This window comes from Perognathus longimembris, chromosome 2, assembly GCF_023159225.1.
Source record: "Perognathus longimembris pacificus isolate PPM17 chromosome 2, ASM2315922v1, whole genome shotgun sequence".
Classification (NCBI taxonomy): Eukaryota; Metazoa; Chordata; class Mammalia; order Rodentia; family Heteromyidae; genus Perognathus; species Perognathus longimembris.
The window spans coordinates 14482490-14502407 of record NC_063162.1 but is presented as its reverse complement, the minus strand read 5'-3'; the positions used below and the strand labels follow the sequence as shown (position 1 = coordinate 14502407).

Sequence of the window (19918 nt, the reverse complement as noted above, 5' to 3'; positions counted from 1 at the left end):
TGGCTCCCCCTCCACCCACTCCCTATTCCCTGCTCTCAGGCTGAGCCTGGTGGTTTGTGACGTGTACTTGTTCACCTGTGGTTGGTCACCAGGTACCTAACCTGCCTCCCATGGCATCTCCGGCACTTCACACCACCCTGCCTGGACGCCCCCAAGGGAACTCCAGGAGGCCCTCCACACCGCCCCTGCCCGCCCGCCCCCGTCGGCATTGTCTATGTGGTAGAATAAGTGATGGGACTCTGCACTCCCAACTTCAGCGTCCCAGTGGCAGAAAGAACTCAAAACATTACCATCCATATCCGCCTTCTAGGTCGGGCTCCGTCTCTGCTTTGCTGTGCAGCTCTAGGAAAGAATCTCAACCTCTCTGGGCCTCCTTTGGGAGGCACACTTATTATACACGTGATACGGACTGGATGGAAACTATGTCTGGTTGTACACTCATCCCCCTACTGACCCGCATCCTGCAGGGCTGATCCCTGCACTCACGGAAAGGGCCTCCTGCCCCCCTGGACCGTCAGTCTCTCCTCCACTAGCCCCCTGCACCCCCAGCTGGCTCTGCGGAGGCCTCAGGTTCCAAACAGCTTTTCTCAGCAAGGCTCCTGGGGCCGCCAGTGTCCCTTAAAGGCAAATGCACTAACATCTCAGACAAGCTCACCACACAGCCCACCCCGTGGCGGGATTATTCTGGGCAGGAGACATGGCCGCTGGAGTCTAGCAAGTGAGCCACGTGTGCTGGCTGCAGGAATAGAAACTTTATCTGCCAGGAAAGAAAAACACAGTCTGGGCTGTGTGGTTCCACTAAGCGGGGTGGGGTGGGGGGGAGTCCAGCAGGCCTATGGCTCATGATAGTAAGGCTGAGGACACCACACACACACACACACACACACACACACACACACACACACTCTGGTTGCAGCCCGAGTCCAGGTTAGCCGTGTTCCAAGAGGAGGTGTTGGAAGCAAATGTCAAACCAGCCACAGTCTCTGCTGCACTTAGCTGCCCATCACTCTGCATCCCTGGGGCGGGGGGTCCCCAGGCTGTCCCAGGAAGGCCAGGAGGGTCATAGTTCCTCAGCATCTGGACAGAGGGTCCCAGTGGAGGGGGATCAGATGTTGGGGCCCTGGCTCCTCGTAGCTTGCAGAACTTGGGAGAGGTCTCCCGGCGAAGGGCAGGTAGGCTGTGAAGTGTGACAGTTCCAGCTTCATTGGGTGTTGGTGTTCTTCTGTTATCTCCCCCAGGAAACGCACCCCGGGTGCCTGGCAGACTTCTGCTGGGGGCTCAGCCTCCCCTGCCCCCATCCCGGGCTGAGGCCTTCCCCGGAGCTCACAGGGCTGGGAGACTGAGCTCCCCCAGAAAACCACAGCCACAGTGGAGGAGAGGGAAGATTCCAGTAGATTCCAGGTCCCTGGTGTGGTATTTCTGAGCCTCCCCAGTGCTCTTTGAAGCCTGTCCTGGCAACTCTGCGCCCCAGCGAGGAGCGCTGGTGCCCCCTGGTGGAAGCAGGGGCCACAACAGCCCCACCAGGAGCCAACCCACATGGGGGACTGTCACCTGCATCCCAGGTTCGGGTCCCTCCTCAGCGTACCCCCCTCCTCTTCTCACAGATGCCAGGCGAGGGGCTGCATCTTAGCCAGGTCTCCCCCTCATCTGCTGTGTTGGTTTCATTTGACCATCGAGTTAAACTTGCCATGGGTTTGTTCTGGAGGAGTTTCGGACAGCCTGGGCTGGAGGAGGTCAGCGGACGGCCGGTGGGGCTGGCGTGGTGACTTGGGCACCTTGCTGGGTGACGTGGTAGGCGTGCTCTCCCTCCTTGAGCCAGGAGGTAGGGCTCTGCGACTGACTTCCCAAAGCACGAACACCCCACTTTTCAAAGGCAAAAGGCTATCCAGAGCTCCGTGGAGGCCCCTGGGCACCAGTGGTGGGAGTCACCTCCATGCTGTGGCTGCCCCAGGAGAGGGGACAGTGCAGGGCCCGGGCTGCCTGAGCCGTGCCCACCGCTGCCCTCCATGCCGCAGCCCTCACTCCATCCCCATTTCTGGATCCTTCCCTCCGGGCATCCCTGGGGGCGTCCACCCCAGGACCAAGGCCATCCCTCCCCCCCCCCCCCCCCCGTCCGGTCCACGCCTTTGATGAAGTCCTGCTGCCACCTAGTGGAAAGACCCCCAAAGCGCAGCGTGGCCACGCCCTGCACCGAGGGGCCCCGCAGGGCAGAGGGAGTTGGTCAGCAAAGAGAGATGAAAGCCAAGGCTCTGGGGAAAGCCTGCCCGGTCATCTGCGGAGACAGCTCCAGGCAGGGATGGCTTTCAGAAAGCAGTCAGGATGCGCCAGCTGGGGCGGGAAGCCTCCTGCCTGCTCATTCCTACTGGGCGTCCCTACTATATTCAAGATCACTATCTCTGTAATATCTAAGTACAGTGGTGGATCTTTCTGGAACTAGCAAAGCAGCCAGGGTAACGTTGTTATCTCATTCCAGGTTATTGGAAATGCTAGATTCTCTCTTCCTCTCTCCTGTCTTTCTCTGTGTCTCTGAGTCTGTCTCTCTCGGTGTGTCTGTCTGTCTCTCTCATACTGATGCTGTCCCAGGGCTACAGGTTTAGAAGAGATTCGTATAGGGCCTTGGAGAGGAGGGCTTCTCCTGACAGACAGACATGTACATGTCAGACCACAGCGTGGGAGGACAGATGGGAGCGGCCACATTCATCTGCAGCAGGACACAAGGATTTCTAACCCAGAGAGCACAAGGGGAGACTTCAAAGGAGCCCAGCTAGAGCCCACCTTGTGCTTGGTACCTCCCAAGTAAGTGCCACCTCCCAATTCGATTCTAGACACAGATGCACCAAGGATGCGGAAGGCCTTTCCCAAGTCTTTGAAAGAATTAGTCTGGAGTTCCAGGTGGAAAGCAGCCACACCAACCCTGAGCGATTTGCTGACGCTGTTTTCTAGTGACTCACCTGGTGTCTGGCACACATGGACAATAAAACATGATCATGTTAATCATTTCTTGAGAGTCAGCACTGCTTGGTGTAAGATTCGCTGGGAAGGAAATCCGCCACATGGCTCAAGCTGAAAGGAGTTTATTGGGGGGAGAGCGAACTGCCAGCCCACAGGCACAAGATGGAGGCATGGGGAGATAGAGAAGGAAGAGAAAGAGGAGAAAAAGAGAAAAGGAAAGAGAGAAAGGGAGTAAGGGAGAAAAGGAAAGAAAGAGAGCAAGAGAGAAAGAGAAAAGGAAAGAGAGAAAGGGAGTAAGGGAGAAAAGGAAAGAAAGAGAGCAAGAGAGAAAGAGAAAAGGAAAGAGAGCGGGGACTTGTGTTGAGCCGGATTATATAGGGAAAGGCATGAGGTGTGGCCAGGTGGATTGGATGTGACCTCAGAGAAGGGGGTAACTGCCTCTAAGTGTGCCGGTTACCTAGGTAACTCAGGGACTGGACACAGACTTAAACAGGTGGGGGGCATCTGCATGAAGCCCCCCCAGGGGTGGGCCTTACACGTGGTAGCGCATGCATACTCAATGGTAGCACGTTGTGGACAGCTCTCCTCCCATTCAGCCCTCCCAGGGCCCATAGCACATGGTGGCAAAGCCAGAGACTTCCATTCTGCCCGGCTTCCGAAGGTGAAATGCTGCCTGCTGCTCCGTTGCTCTCACCATGCTTTAGCCAAGGTCACTAGGTTGAAGGCAGAACTAGAGTCTTTATAAACTTGAATATATGACAGAGAAGCTTGGATGGAGTCATGGCTCAAGTGGTAGTATAGAGCCAAAAAAGACCCCAACTCGAGACAGCAACCATTTGGTTGTTTGTTCAACCTAGGAGTAACCCAGAACCCCCCCGCTCCCGAATTCCAGTAACTGACTTGGTTGTGCTGAATCTGAATCGCTTGTGCTAAAATTGCTAACCATAAATTACTTGACAAAGCCATTTTGAAATCAGGCTCCACTTTGTACTATGACTGACTTAGATTTCCATAGATTTTAGGAGATGACTACGCTAGCCTGAGATAAGCAGGCCCTGTGATACAATTGTCCCAGCTAGCAGAACGGCTTATCAGGACCCAACTGGCCAGGAAGCCCCCAGACACCACCCAGGAATGTCTCTAGCCCTGAGACAATCAGATTTACCATATCCTCGTCTGAACACCTGATTGCTGTAACTTTACAGGAAGCCCCCTGCTAACTCTTAACCACCTCAGAATGTCTATAGCCCTGAAACAATCAGATTTGCCACATCCTTTTGTTTGAACACCTGATTACTGTAACTTTGTGATTTTTGCCTTTATAAACCCTGTGAAATTTCAGCTTGGGGGCCTTCCTCCTAACCTCTGCTGTGTCGGAGTGTAGGACGAGGACCGAGCTGCAGCCCGCCTGAATAAAGCCTTGCTTTTGCATTTCGGAACATCTGGCTCTCAGTGGTCTCCTTGGTGGTCTACTTGCGACTTGGGTATTTCAGTAGAGCACCAGCCTAGCAAGTGTAAGGCCCTCAGTTCAGTCCTCAGTGCTGGAAAAAGTATTGGACACCAGGTATCTCACACTTGTAATCCTATCTACTGGTTCAAAGCCAGAATAGGCAGAAAAGTCTGTGATCTCCAACTAATCAGTAAAGAGGAAGAAGTGGAGCTGTGGTTCAAGTAGTAGAGCACCAGACCTGAGTTCAAGGCCCTGAGTTAATGAATAAAACTATGACAGAAGCACCAGGCTTAGTGGAATCTTCATAAATGCAAAGAACATTTCTATGATATGAATATTTACTAAGTAAATATTCTTAGTAAATACTAAGTAAAAGCAGGTATGTCTATCTCCAAATGTTTCAACAAATTTGAAAGGTGTGAGCCAACAAAATAATAAACTGTACATACCTAAATTCATATCAGATTATATTTGCAAGCATATTCCTAAGATGTTATGTAAAATCAAACAAAAACTGTATAATAAATTATATATGGAACTTTTTATTGCCAGTCTTGGGGCTTGAATTCAGGGCCTGAGCACTGTCCCTGGCTTCTTTATGCTCAAGGCTAGCACTCTATCACTTGAACCACAACACCACTTCAGGCTTTTTCTACTTACGTAGTGTTAAGGAATCAAACCCAGGGGTTCATGCATGCTTAGCAAGCACTCTACCACTACGCCATATTCCCAGCCCCTGTATGGAACTTTTAACTACACATTCAAGACATCAAGAATAGTTTCTTTTTTTTTTTTTTTGGTTTATTAAAACAAAACTACATCTCTGTACTTCTCACAATACATTATCAGGCATAAAAATCAACATTTCCAAGAAAATTTCATTCACAAAATCACATAGTGTTATTTTACAATACCTTATAGTAATCCTTTTTACAACAATCTAACATTTCTCTATACAACAGGCAAATACTTCAACACCTCCCATGAAGACATTTAGCCCTTTTGCCGTTTAGAAATAAGGTCGAGTCTCTGTTGAAGTGATCATTAGTCTGTATTAAACTGAAATGCCAGATGGCAATTCTCAAATGCCTAAAAAGAGTGCCTTAAAAAAAAAAAAAACAGGTTGACATCCCATAGTAAGTCTTACAAATTTCAAGGACAGATCCTATCATTTCAAAACTCTAGTGCTATCAATGGATAAAAATCTGCATTCAATTGTGCAATGTTTTCTTTCAGATAAGAATTAAAATCTCCATTATGTATCTCCAATTAATTCTGCTTTGGGTAATTTTTCTTTTTTTAACAGCCAAGGTGATTGGTAGCCAGCCTTGCCATCAAAGGAAAGGACTCCTGCCACCTGCACACCCGTACCGCAACCCTCAGTGCCTCTTTCCGCCACGGGGTCCAGCCAGTGGGCCGTTGGCTGGGACACATGCACGAATTCCACCCAGTGCCTTCTACTCATTACTGTTTTGACTATGTAAAGAACCACCTAAGGAAGAATTTCCCAAAATGTTGTCCATGAGTTACTAAGTGAGAAGGGAGGGTCAGAGGTGTCCCGCAGACGGAAAAGTCCCTGAGGTCAGAATGGTTTGGGAAACACTCGGTTAAGCAGGCTTTTCACTGTCCCTGGCTGCACTGAGGTGGACTGTCTGCTCCCAAGAGTTTCTTAGCAGAGCTCTCTCCAAACTTGGTGCAAGTCAGGAAATGCCTTCCGGAACCTCCTGGGTGCATTGTGGGAAATGCCTTCCCCTCCTGGGTGCATTGTGGGAAATGCCTTCCCTCCTAGGTACAGGAAGCCCCACCCTGAGTGGCTACTCATGACCATCTGGAAGATTTTCCTCCCACTCCTCAACTTGACACCTTTACAAAAAGGACATTGTGCTCTCTCTTTTCTTGTTTGTTTTTAACTTGGTTTTTCTTAAAATTTCAAGAGTAAAAACACCTTCTCCCTTTCTGAATTACTGAGGACATTCTCACTTGGAAAAGCAGAGTGAGATTTCATATTGCTTATTACTAGGTTTTCAGTTTTTTTTATTGTTTTTAACTTTGCTCACAGTCTTCCCCTGAATGACATGCATTTCCCTTTTGCAGAAATGCAGTAGAGTAAACTGTAATAAAGTATTTACAAGCACCTAGTTGGGTTAACCTTACAAGGAAGCCACCTGTGGTTAAAAAACAGTGAGGATGTATCTATTAGCAAAACAGTGCTATCTAGAAGCTTTACTGTGATGACTTAGTATTCAGTAATGAGGCACTGAAGGATGAGTTGTGCAAAAATTAACTCAAGGATCCGCTTGTCTAGATGAACACAACTTTGGTTGAGATTTATTTTTTCCTTAAAAAGGGTTTTCAAAGCACCAGTTAATTACAAAAAGCATGCATATTGATCCTCACAGTGAGTCAAGTGGCAAAAGAGCTAGCAGAGTGCATTCCCCAAAGCATCTGATTGAACTTCTCACACACAGTGGAATCAAAAGGGAAAACAAAGCAAGAGAAACCACAGTGGCTCTGCTGGGGCTGGCAAGACAGCAGCGGTTTGCAGGAGTGGCAGGCAGAGCAGCCAGACCCGGTGGGAAGTCAGCCTCAGCCTTGAATTCTCAGCCAATCAACAGAGAGATTCTTCATTTACAACTTGGAGTGTAGGAAAGAAGAGCCCAGCAAAGTGCGCAGCTGCCCAGACAAGGAGTGCAGGCAAGGGTGTGCCCCAGGAGCAGGGCCTTGGCCCCAGGTGCTCCAGCCGAGTTAGTGAAAAGGAAGGTTTGGAGGTGACTTGTCATTCCACACCAGAGCCACTGCCTCTTGAGAGTGGTGACTGAGACCAGAGCGCCAACAACAGTTAAAAAAACACACATTTCATACGCCCAATCAGAGAAGCAAAGGGGATGGCAGCAGACCTGGGCTACTGAGCCTCCCACATGGCACCTCTGATGGTGAGAAACAGCAACCACCCTCTCCCGACACGTGCCTAGCTCTCATGGCATACTGTCAGTGTTTCAAATCCAAGCTCAGGACACTATCAAGTCTATCCGCAATACTCTGATGCTAAATTCGAAGAATCTATGCAACATTCACCAGAAAAAAAGTTTTCTGGTTTCACACTGTTGTGGAGACAGGACAACAAACTATTAGAAACATTTCTAACATCACATGAAGTTAAGAAATCACTGTAATTACCACAAAGAACAGGCTCCCTGCGTATGTGTGCACACACACATATACACACACGCACACGGTACCTACTCACTATAAACAGACAAATGTTCAATTACTTTGCCTCTATGTGGCACTGGGAGGTGGGCACATAACACAGATTTCTGAAGAGATAAGAGGGTTTTTTGTCTTGTTTTTTTTCTTTTCCTCAAAGCTAAAAAACTCTATAAATGTCTCCATCCAGTTACCACGCAGTAGGATCAGCACACGCACTGCAGAACTCGGTGAGCTCAGGCACCCAGACCCGGATGCAGTGTACACCTTGTGTGCAGCGCATGCATCAGTCAGTCGTCTGCAGCTGGACCACAGTCCCAGTCTGTCCAGTGGAGCTAATCCACTGAGAACAGTCGCTGCTGGGCTGGAGTACGCCCAGACCCACAGCTGTACCCGTGGGAGGCAGGTACCTTCCAACTGAGGGCTGGGAAAAGTCCAGATACAAAACAGGAGTCGCTTCTAAACACTTGCTGGTCATTGAACTCAATGGCACTTTATCATAGGCAAAACCATCCTGTACCAGTGGATACCTTGAATTCTCCCAGGCAGAATTCCCTGTCCAAGCACATCTCAACTCCTTCACCTAAACTAATAATGTCTCTTTGTCAACAACTGAAACACTTTCTATGTCGGGTAATACCTGGGCGTGTTGTATCTCAGCCCATTCATTCAATAAGGGGATGAAAGGGGCTCCCGGGGCACAACCCAGCTACCGTGGACGAAACTAGAACAAAAAAGAAGTGGAGGGCGTGTTCATCAAGGAAGCATTCATTATGAATCGGAAAAGAGACCAACGGATTGCCGACAGCATGATGTCACAAGAGTCAGATCTCCAAGACAACTACCCATCTGTGTCCATCACGGTAATTAGTCCTTAAAAGTTGTACTTAAAAGGTGAATCTTTAATAAACTCCAAAATAATTTATTGAGACTTCATCTAGCAATCTACTGATTATGAGCTGCAAAGGGAGGCTGAGGCCCCCAGTGTCATGTGCAGGCCCCGAGGGTCGCGTGCAGGCCACGGCGTCTGAGCTGGGAAGAGCACAGGTCCACGAGGGCAGAAGGCACTTGTCTTCCAGGGCCCCTCAGGGCGGGGCGAGGCGGGGCGGGGCAGGGCAGGGCAGGCCCGCCCACCACGGCTCCCACCTCTCTCAGGCTGGGCAGGAGCCTGAGCAGGACTCAACTCCAGCCCTTCACTCATAAGAGGTGCCACAAATTATCTACAGCACCACGAAACTCAGAATATATTCTAGAAGTTTTTGCCGGTTGCACTGAGGTAGGAAAGTGCTGCTCAGTTCTAAAACAGATACTTTCTTTTGCTTGGTTTCTTTGAACACCTGAAGAGAAAGTTTAAAGTAAATTAAAGGGGGAAAAAGGGGGGGGGATTTTGGGGGCCATCAACCCTCGACCCATGTCCTAAACCCCGAAAGGCATTAAGGCACCTAAAAGTGTAAGCGTGGACATGGAGGCAAGTGAGTATGAAGTGGCGAAGTGGAGGTTGTAGGAGAAATGTTCTTAATTGAAATCAACTCATTAAGTTTCACAATTGACATTAAAACAAAGTCCCCGCAGTCTCTTTCCAAAGGTCGCTAGAGCTGGTATGGCTCACCTGCCAGCCTGGAGCAAAAGAGCCAAATGAGAGCTGAGGGCCCAGTTCAGCCCCCAAAGAAAAGGTCACAGTAGCTCTGCAGAAGGCATGTCCCACATGACAGGTGAGGGCAAAGGCCGCCTGAGGACAAGGTCGGGAAATCTCCACAACACCAAGTGCAGAGGTATTTTGAGCTACACGGAGGCCTGTGGCACAGCTGGGGCAGGAATGAGAACCAGTGCTCAGGGCCATTGCAATAAAACTGCACTGACTGGCCCCACCCCGACCTTCATTCCCAGACACACCCTCCCAATGAACCCAGCAAAACCACCCCACAGCAATGGCCGCACCAGCAGACCAGATCTAAAGAGAACCAAAGCCAGTACACGCGTGTGTACCATTAAGTACTGGACACCTACCCCAATGTCCTTAAACATTTTCACAGCATTCTTCACAAGACAATACGTGGCACTCTCGGCTGCAGAGAAACAACAAGGCCTTGTTAATGGTGAGGCCCAGACCACAAGTCCACGTGGGGTGTCAGCAAAATGGGGGAGAACTCTACTTCTGCTGCTGACTGCCAAATGACATGTTGCCTTGTGGTTTACTAAGGGAAAACAGGGGGAGAGCAGAGGGGGAGGGGAAGAGACAGGGGAGAAGCAGTACCCAAAGCATCCATCCAGCAAGGGTTGTGAGAATCAAACAAGGAAGTGAAGCTGCCTTTAAACAATATGGGGATGCACAGGTGATTCCCATACTGTGACCCGATCTAGAAGGCAGGAAATAAGATTGTGAACCACTCAATGGCTCATGCCTGTAATCCTAGCTAGACTCCACTCAGGAGTCTGAGACCCAAGGACTGAAGTTTGAAACCAGGTTCAAGAATTAATCACTAAAAAAGCTGTAAATGAAGCTGAGGTTAGATTGGTAGAGCGCCAGCCTGAGTGAAAAAAACTAAAGGACAGTGTCCAGACTCTGGGTTCAAGCACCAATATGGACACACACACACACACACACACACACACACACACACACACACACACAGAGCACTAGCCTTGAGTGACAAAGCTAAGTGAGAGTACGAAGCACTAAGGTTGAGCCCCAGTACTGGCACAAAATGAAAGAGAATCATAAACCTGAATCTGTCTGTCTACTGATTAGCACAGGGCTGGACAGTCTCCTAGTGCATGAAGTAAACACCGGGGTGGATATCTCCAGACCCCTTCTGATTCCTATCATGATTTTCTTCATGAATGCCACAGACATAAGCACAGGTGTCCCCCACACGCATACCCAAACATGCGCGGACTCGCACCACACAGCACACTAAACTGCAAACAACCTGAGCAAACATCAACAGCAGAATAAAATGTGCAACACTGTACAGCAATGGTGAAAAAGGACAGCACACACACCACGTATGAATCTCACAGTGCATAAGGGTATCATTTCATTCACAGAGCATACAAAAGTAGGGGTCAGGGTAAGTTTGCATTTCCCTCAATTTTCCACAAATATAGTTTATAAAAGATAACCTGATTTGACATACCATACACGGCGATATTCCTTTCTGTCCTGGTTATGAGGAATTTGTGCAGTTTCTGTAGGTACTCAGGCTCTGCGACAGGACCGCTGAAGTTGTGGATGAAGGTGGCGGCAGAGCTGTAGGCCTCCAGCAGGGGCCCCAGGAGCCTCTGCAGGAAGGCGATGAACTGCTGGTGCTCCTTGGACTGGCTCACCTGCAAGCGCAAGCGCAGGAGGCGGAGTCAGAAGAAGTGAGGACCAGCAAAAATGGCCACATGCACTTCTTGTGCAGAGAATCTCTTTAGGAGACAAAGGCCAATAAGAACGTGAGCTCTTAACGTCCATCATTCCTTTGCATAATGCTTGAGGCTAGTGTTCATGGAACAGCCGCATAGAAGAAATTTTTGCCACTGTCTGAAGTAATTATGCCATTGGCACCATTGAAAATAACTGGTCCTGAGGCTGGCTCAACAGCCAATCAGTAACAGGAATAAGCCACTCAAGTGGGCCTAAGGCAAGACCACCACCACACCAGCATCTCTGCCTTCACCAGCAACCACTTTCTACCTCCTCCACCTGGCCAGCACCATTGAGAAGTCAGCCACAGTGAAGGTGCTTTGTAGTAGGGAGGGGGGCTCAGTGTACCCAAAGGTTCATGGAAGCCTCTCTGGAGTGTGGAGACAAGATCACTGCCCTGTTGGGAAAGGAGTGAATGCCCAAGTGTCATTTGGAAATAAAAATGCTGTCTTGGTGCTTGCTTGGTTGATGGCCCACTCTTCTGCAGAAGTTATTTTTGCCTAGCTGAGACAATTCTTTATTTTCATGTTTATTGTGGTAACTCCAGTGGATCTTGGAGAGCATATCTATAACAACTTGGGGACCCAGCTGGAGTCTTTCCATCTGTGAAAGGAGCTCAGGAGCCCTTTCCCCTAAGGGAGATGTTGTTAGGGAGTCCCTGGGGTATCAGGTGATCAGAGCTCTTGGACTGGAAATCCATCAGAGACCTGGATTCTCTCAGCAACATGAGGAATGGGGACTCCTGCAAGTACCATGACAACAAAGCAACTTCATGCAAAAACCAAGGTAAGGAACACCACCACCATCAAGGAACATCACCATCATCACCTTAGTGACCAGAAACCTCCAGTAAGGGAGCTTATGTACAACAAAGGTGCACAAGAAGCCTCCAATAAGAAGGACTGAGTGCAGGGTCATACAAGAAACCTCTAATAAGAGGGGTTTGGGTCAAAACAGGAGGTACACAAGAAACCTCCAACAAGGGGGACATTGAGTGCATAGGAAAGCTCAGGCATAGACACATGCCTAAAACAGGACTAGAATTCTAGGCCTAGGGAAACAAAGAAAAGTGCAGTTAAGGAGGCCCCTCTGGGCATTCCCCTGTGCATCCAGTGGGAAATATATCAAAGTTCAGCATGCTAATCATCGTTGAATTCTCCATCGCTGTCTTTCTTAATAGTTTGTCCTTGGTAGAGGTTCTGGTTGTTGGTGGCATCTTTCTTCAGTGCATCTAGCCTACTCAGGACTGAACTATGGGTGCCACACTGCCATGGCCAGTGTTTTCTTAGTCTTCATTGCTGCAAATTTCCAAGAGGTCTGTGCTGTCTGTTCTGTCTTTGGGTGGTGTGTTCTGTGGTTTCTATCGTCCACTCAGAAGTCCTGTGGCTAGGGAACTAAGAGGGAGTTTCAGGGATTTCTAAGACTGTTTGACTGGATCCAACCCTATGCTTTTAGGACATTCTAATCTTTCAAAGGAAGAATCTAACCCTTCAAGTTGGACATCAAGGACAATAGAGGACTTAGCGCAGTCCTTAGTCACAGTCCCTGCAGGTTCTTGTCCTCTTTGGAGAAGGCTTTTCATTTCTTTGCCAATGTAGAGAAGGGGACTGCCCTGGATTCTCCCACAAGTGGACGATGGCTGGCAGATGAAGGCCATGATCTCAGAGCAACACCCTTCAGGGCAGGTGTAAGGTATTTGTGGATGGCTGCTCCCAGCTGACACAGAAAAAGAGGCATGATGGGTATTCAGTGGCGGATGCAGTTAAGGATTGTTAAAGTGGGCAGACTGCCTAGTAACTGAACAAACTTAATGAGCTTTTTGCACTCAACCAGATTTGAAAGATGTTAAAAGACAAGGGGGAACAATGTATATTGATTGTAAATATGCATTTGATATGATGTATATCTTTGGGAAATATGGGCTGAGAGGAGATTAAAAGAAAAACATCTTAAAACAAACAAACAAACAAACAAACACTGTCTTATGGGGCGGGAAGAGCTCCACACCTGTGTATCTCCTGAGAGGATGGTGAAGGTGCCGGGGGCCTAACTCTGTGACGCTGTTGCTCAAATGTTTTGACCCTCTGGACAAGGAATAAGCCCTCATGCTTGTCAGTGGTGCTGCAGCCATGACTGAGTCACCAAAACCTCAGCTCATCACTCTATCATGCCCAGAACTCTTCATCAGCATACCTTCAGGTAGCAATCTCGCTGCTCCTCACCGAAATCGCTGTCTTCATCTTCTTCACCACTTCTCCAGTTCAAGGGCTGAGGGAGCTTCTTGTCCCACTGCTGCTCTGCAAGACCAGGACTGATATCTTCCTGGTCATCTTGCTATGCCAAGGAGGCGGCCGACAGTAAATACATATGCACAGGCCCACCAACACCACCCAGCAGGACCCCAAAGCGGCCCTCCCCTCAGGCTCTTCCTGGCCCTCTCTAAGGGCCATTCCACACACCAATCCAGGTGCCTCTCCAAACCCCAAACCTCAGGAGAAAATGGGAGGAACAGGGGACAAGGGGTAGGGACATGGGAAAGGAGCTATCAGACAAATAAGTATCTTTTCATGTCTTCTAAATACCTACTTCCTCAGGTCTTTCTCTTGTCACTAAATCTACAACAGTTAAAACTCTCCAAAAAGAAGATTTGGAATGGACAAGCCCTAAGAACACTGACATATATGGCTGCTCATCTCAGCACAGGACTTCTGCAGGTCTCAGTCAAGATGTATTTTAGACAATACCATTTCTGCAAAAGCAATGAACACATAGCAAACAAATTTTCTCTCTCATTCTTATTTTTCTCCTTTCTCATCTGAACAGGACTATATAGCAATTGCAACTAATTTGTTTAAAGAATGCATAGAAATATTGGTCTAAATAAGTGGTAGAAAAAAATAGGAAACACTAGGCACCAGTGGCTCACACCTATGATCCAAGCTACAAGGCTGAGATCTGAGGATCACAGTTCAAAGCCAGTGGGGCAAGAAAGTCCATGAGACTTTCAACTCCAATAAACTATTCAGAAAAAAGCTGGAATGGAGCTGTGGCTCAAATGGTAGAGTGCTAGCCTTGAGCAAAAGTAGTTCAGGAGTAGTGTCCACGCCTTGAGTTCAAGCCCAGGAGCAGCAAAAAAAAAAAAAAGAAAGAAAAGGAAGGAACACAATGTTAAATACAGACAAATAAAGAGAGGCTCTTCCCCTTACCTCTGCCACAGTAAGAATCCCATACTGGATAAACCTTCCCACTGCTTCATGGCAAACTTGGTAAAAAGTCTGGCATGGCTGAAAAGAACAGTCATTAAAATGTAAATGTCAATGGCCCATACTGTACATGACAAACCCTTCCACTCTACCATCTCATCTACACTCTTGGTAAATCCTATGATTCCTCATGCCATCTGATAAATACATGGTCATGAACAAAGTCCTGGACCAGGAATGCCCTCTTTCCCTGTTGGACTCTCTCTACTCCGCTTGGGGGGGGGGGGGAAGGGGCTTGTCCGCCCCTTCCTGGGTGGTCCTTTATTGCTCTCACGTGGGAGCGATGGCCACATGTAGCTAGCCCTCAGTAGCGTGTGGTCACAGGGTACCCCAAACCCGCCAAGGAAGACACGGATGCATGGGCCCCTGGAGATAACCTCCAGGGCTTCTGTTTATTCATATGAGGAGCCCCCCAGATATACCCCCGAGGGCGGGCACAAGAGAGGGATTGCAGATTGGTCACAGAGGGCTGTCCATCAAGTGATGTCAGGGGACCTCCCTCGGGGGCAGAGGCCCAGCCCCCCCCAAGGCTTGGGTTTCTGGGGTGTCCTCCATTACACACGTGCTGCCCCAGGAGCAGGGCCTTCTCTTCCTGCCAAAGGCAGGAAGGGGAGGGGCAGGCCAAGGTCAGCAGTGGCCCCTTAAAGGCACAGCTGACCCCAACATTTCCCAACAGGCAGTGCACCTGGTGCGACACCACCTGCAGAGGGCGCTCCTAAACTAGATTCTGACTCCCCAGTGGAGAGAGCCTTCAAAAGGGAGCTTCTCAGTGCCCTCCTCCACCCGTTTCTTTTGCTTTTTGAAGATGATCTGTCAAAGCTATTAAAGATTGTCCACAAAAGAAGTGAAAAAGGAGATGTAACATTCCAATAACAGAAAAGACCTGGGCAAAGGATGAGGCTTAGGAGCCTTATCTGCCCACAGGCATTTCCAGACTGCCACCCAAGGGCCCTGTGCAAATAGGTTGCCAGTAGGAAGAGCAATCCACCACACACAAAGCAGAGATGGAGGACATACTCAAAACACATGTATACCCCAAGACATTCATTTATGGGCAAAGAACACTGGAGTTTAAACATGAATTCTACCTGATGATTTTAAGAGTCCAAGATTTCTTAACATATGTGCCTCATTGTAAACATCTAAATATGAAGATGTGATATAAAACTACACTCGTAGTGCGGGGCTTCAGTGGACTGAGGGAGACTTGAGTGATGATTTCTAAGGCTGTTCTGCCTTTTAAAAAATTATCTTTGAGTAGTTGTATAAAGGAGTCACCATTTAACAAAGCAGTTTATGAACACAATGAATCTTGATCAATATCACTCCTTTCAACATTCGCACTGTCTTGACTGCTATTCCATTCTCCGTAGGTGGGTGTGTCAATTACTAATGCGCTAACTACCCACTGGGGTCTCCTGCAATAGGCGCTCAGACTTTGGGTCTTACCACAGTGTCCTTAGCTCTTACCAAATGAGAACCTTGAGCAACCGCCCTATCCTACCTCATAGCCAGGGCACAGAGCCACAGACCAAGTTAGGAAATGCCACACTGGTTTTGTGGTCATTGACATCCACAGAAAGCTGGCCAAAAATTCTCTTAAGAGAAAAACAAAGGTGGTTCTCCTCTCCATGCAAAGGTTCAAAGAAAAGAGAGAAGAGGTAATACAGAAGAGCCCTCACTCACAAGAGAGATGGTGCCTTCGTTGGAGAGCAGGTAGCACAGGCTGGCTGCCTTCCGCACCAGCTGCTCCTGGCTGATCAGGTTGCCAGGGACGCTGGCAGCCCCTCCCGAGCCCCTCTTACTCAGAATGGCATAAAGGCTGCAGGCTGAGAAAATAAAAAGCAACACTTAATGAACTTAACAGCACTGGGTCTCCCAGGAAGACCTTAACTGGCTTGCTACCTTGGACTATCTAAACAGATGGTTGACGTCAAAAAACAATGGCTTGCGTTTGCTAGAGAACTGGACTGTTTCTATGATGCCATGGGCTCCAGCTCCATCAAAGGTCCTCCCATGATCTCAGCCCCTCTTCCCTCCTCCTTCTGCATTATCTCAACACATGTACCCTGCACTCTCTCCTCTTCCTTATGTGTCTGTCATCTCAGTGATATTTGCAGCTTCAAGGTAACAAGATTCCTCACCTTGCCTCCATAGTCAAACATGCAACAGGGTAATTCAGTTAACTACCAGCTGTAACTCTAAATACTGACAGAGCAGCAAGTACATTTTCATTTGAAAACTAAAAAGAGAGCAATGCACTCCCTCAAATAAGAAGCTAGCATATAAATCGAAGTTGACTCCACTGTATGACCCGGGCCCTTGGACATTCTGAGAAAATATCTGAAGCTATCTGGGGGGCCTAACATACCAATGATGGCCTCCATGATGAAGACATGAAGCACCCCGTTGCTATAGAAGTTGAGTTCAAACACTGATGGGACAGTTGTGTTGGGAGTAATAAAAAACTCATCGTTCCGGCTTGTGTGTGTGATGGTGACACAGTTTCCCAGAAGCTGTATAGCATGCATGACCACATCTTCTGAGTTTCCTGAGAAACCCAGGTCAAAGTCACGAGCCAGCACTTCCTCCTTCATCACAAAGAAGTCTTCCACCAGTGTGGAGAGATGAATGCCCTAAAGACAAAGAAAGAAATGGTCTCATAACAGCAGAAAATGTATGTTCAAAAGGCCCAGGCCAACGTTCCCCAACAAGCAAGATCCTCCTGCCTTTACCTCCTGCAGCTCACCACAGATGCCAACAGAAATAGGCCCAGACCACGAATGCAGAGCAAGCCAGACAGCCCATTCAAAAGCTGCTCCCCCAGGAAGGTCATTGCATGGGAACATGCGCATCCAAGGAATACTCTAACCACCTGTTAGGCACTGTATTCAGAAACTGCTTTGTGAAGTGTCAAGAAAGATCACAAAGGGAAGGAAGGAAGAAGTGCTTATTTTTTAGGCAAGGATTTTCTCCACTTTAAATATTTATCGGACAAGTATTTCTTTGGTGCCTATCCACTGGCCTATGTCTGGTGTCAAGAACCCAACTGGCGAGGACAGATGTAGTCTCAGATGTGCACAGCTTAGACAGGGCAGCTACATTACGACTCCGGCTGAATTCCAAAGTGCAAGTCAAATCACTTAGAAATGATTCACTCTCAATGCCTACAAGATGTCATTGAAATATCTCTTTACACTAATCATATTAACCAACGAATGTGATATTACTGTACATGCCTTTATGTTCCTTTTAAAATTGTATAATATAATGGGTTTTATTATGACATTTTCATACATGTGTACAATGTATCTGATCATCGTCCTCCATCAGGTTTAGAAACTCTCTTGGACAGGGTCCTAGGCTAATGTCACTGTTTACCTAATCACAGTACTAGCAGGAAGCAGGCCAAATCTACCCTAAGTATCCTGACAGCTGGCAAAACATCCCAGACTATCTCCTGAACTACAGGTGGCGCCGCAGACTTACCTGCCTGTGTCTATAGAGGAGCAGGCAGGCCACAATGTGGGTGGACATAATGGCACAGGACTTGCTAGCAGCTGGAAGGCAAACACAGAGCTTTATTTGCACTTTCTTTTAAAACAAGAAGTAGTTAAAGCTACAAATGTCCTGACTACCACAATTTCCATAACTGCATTTGCCAATGGAAAACCAACTGGATTTCCCAGTGTTCTGTGCACCACACCCTCCCTAGAGATCACTACTCATTGTGCCACAATCCAAGACAGGTCCGACTTCAACCAAGGCCAACAGAATTATGTTATTGAATGGCCAAGAGATGCCTTTATTGAAATACCAAGACCTAATGGTAATACTAATACTAATAATGAAAATGCACTTGCTGCCATATCAGTATTTAGATTACAGCTGGTAGTTAACTGAATTACCCTGTTGCATGTATCCACCACATTACAATGAAGGTGCAGTAAAAAACCAAAAGAAGACTTCAAATTAGAATAAAGTGAACTGCAATCATAACTTCTACACTAATTTCATGCCTTGGGGCAAATTACACAAATTCCCGAATCTCAGTTTGAAACTTCTATCCAGCCCACTGGGCTGGGTGAGTTCACCACCAAGAGTATGCAGAATGAGCTCATAAGGGAAGTATATTGTTTTCCTTTCCTCTTTGCATCTTGGCCCAGATAAGGAGAGCAGGAGTAGAAACACAGGTGAGAACACCAATACTGCATAATCCAACAATTTGAATATGTATGAAATGACCATCATATAGACCAACTGCGTGAAGGCCCACAGAATAACCTGAAATGATGATATCATTTGTGAGTTTTCTGGGAGATCACAATGAATCAAATAGTTGACTGAAAATTGACATCTCCAGTGTTTGAAAAAGAAATAAAAGAATGCAATTACATATTTCATTGTTCTAGCATACAAAGTATCACATTTCTAGCAATTACAAAGACTTTTTATAAAGAGTTTTTAGAAACAGTAATAAATGTATTATAAGTGGAAAACAGCACAACACAAAGCTATTAGAAATGTCTGTGGAGATTAAACAGCAACACCACTAGTTATCCAGGTCATGGGTTTTGCTATATATTTCACCTTTATTTTCCAGCCCTTCAACTAACAGGAAGTATTTAGTTTGCCTCCAGATCTTAGGCAAGGGAGACACACATCAAACGTCCTTAAAAAAAAAATGCTGTGATCTGGAGATCGCAGATAGCTCAGAGATAGATCACTTGCCTAACAAGTGTGCAGCCATAAATTGAGCTGCAGCACTGTGAACAGAAGGGAGAAAGGGAAAAGGCTGGGAGAAGGGAAGAAAGGTGGGAGGGGAGAAAGAAGTGAGAGAGAAAAGGAGATTAAAAAAAGGAGGAGACAATAAGAAAGAAAAAACAGAAGAAAGGGAGGTAAGGAGAAGGAGGGAGGGAGGAGGGAGAGAATAAGGGAGAGAGGGAGAGAGGCTCCTGTAGGAAACAGACAGAAGGGAAGGAGCAAGCTGAGGGGAGAAGTGGTCCAGGACAGAGTGGACAGGACTTGCTCAGAGCCCGACCCAGACATGGCCGAGGGAAGAGCGAGGAGTTCCCACAGGGGCTGAGCACCAAGACAGCAGGGTGCTGCTTGGAGTTTTAAAGCCTTCTCTACAACAGTGCCCAGGGCTGTGCTATTTATGGCTGGGGCATAATGCCTTCAGTTCATATTCCTCAGGGCCACTCTGACTTAGGTATTTATACACAACTATTCCATGGAGAGGAGCAGAAGCTATGTGAGTGCAGAACCATTAGGGACCCATTTGTATTCCCCACAGCTCAAACCAAGCTTCAGGATTAATAGTCACTCAATGTTTACTGAATAAGATACCCAAGGGGTCAGAGGAGAAAGAGATCTTCAACTATAAACCGAGATGATGTGACACAGCTTCATTCAAGAAACATTCAGCCGGGTGCCGGTGGCTCACACCTGGAAGTCTAGCTACTCAAAAGGCAAAGGACACATTCAGGGTGGGGACGTGGCTCAAGTGGTACAGCACTTGCCTAGCAAGTGGGAGGCCCTATGTTCAAACCACAGCACCACAGAATGTAAAAAAAAAATTTAAAAAACCCCAAGGAATTCATAAGCAAAAGGGGCCACCAATCATTTTGACAAAAC

The 19918-nt window shown here is 47.6% G+C and overlaps 1 protein-coding gene across 4 annotated transcripts in view; it reads right to left on the bottom strand.

Annotated features, from left to right (window-relative positions):
* Positions 1-5178: 5178 nt before the first annotated feature.
* Positions 5179-19918, bottom strand: part of Gpam (glycerol-3-phosphate acyltransferase, mitochondrial) — a 62081-nt gene continuing 47341 nt past the window's right edge. For all 4 annotated transcript variants that reach the window (XM_048338269.1, XM_048338267.1, XM_048338266.1 and 1 more), the window contains 8 exons: positions 17771-17841; positions 16653-16917; positions 15968-16110; positions 14225-14302; positions 13212-13352; positions 10747-10936; positions 9617-9675; positions 5179-8946 (listed from right to left, as the gene is read on the bottom strand). In XM_048338269.1, the coding sequence (XP_048194226.1) occupies positions 8830-8946; positions 9617-9675; positions 10747-10936; positions 13212-13352; positions 14225-14302; positions 15968-16110; positions 16653-16917; positions 17771-17841 (1064 nt within the window). In that variant the 3' untranslated portion in view covers positions 5179-8829. The remainder of the gene's footprint in view (positions 8947-9616; positions 9676-10746; positions 10937-13211; positions 13353-14224; positions 14303-15967; positions 16111-16652; positions 16918-17770; positions 17842-19918) is intronic.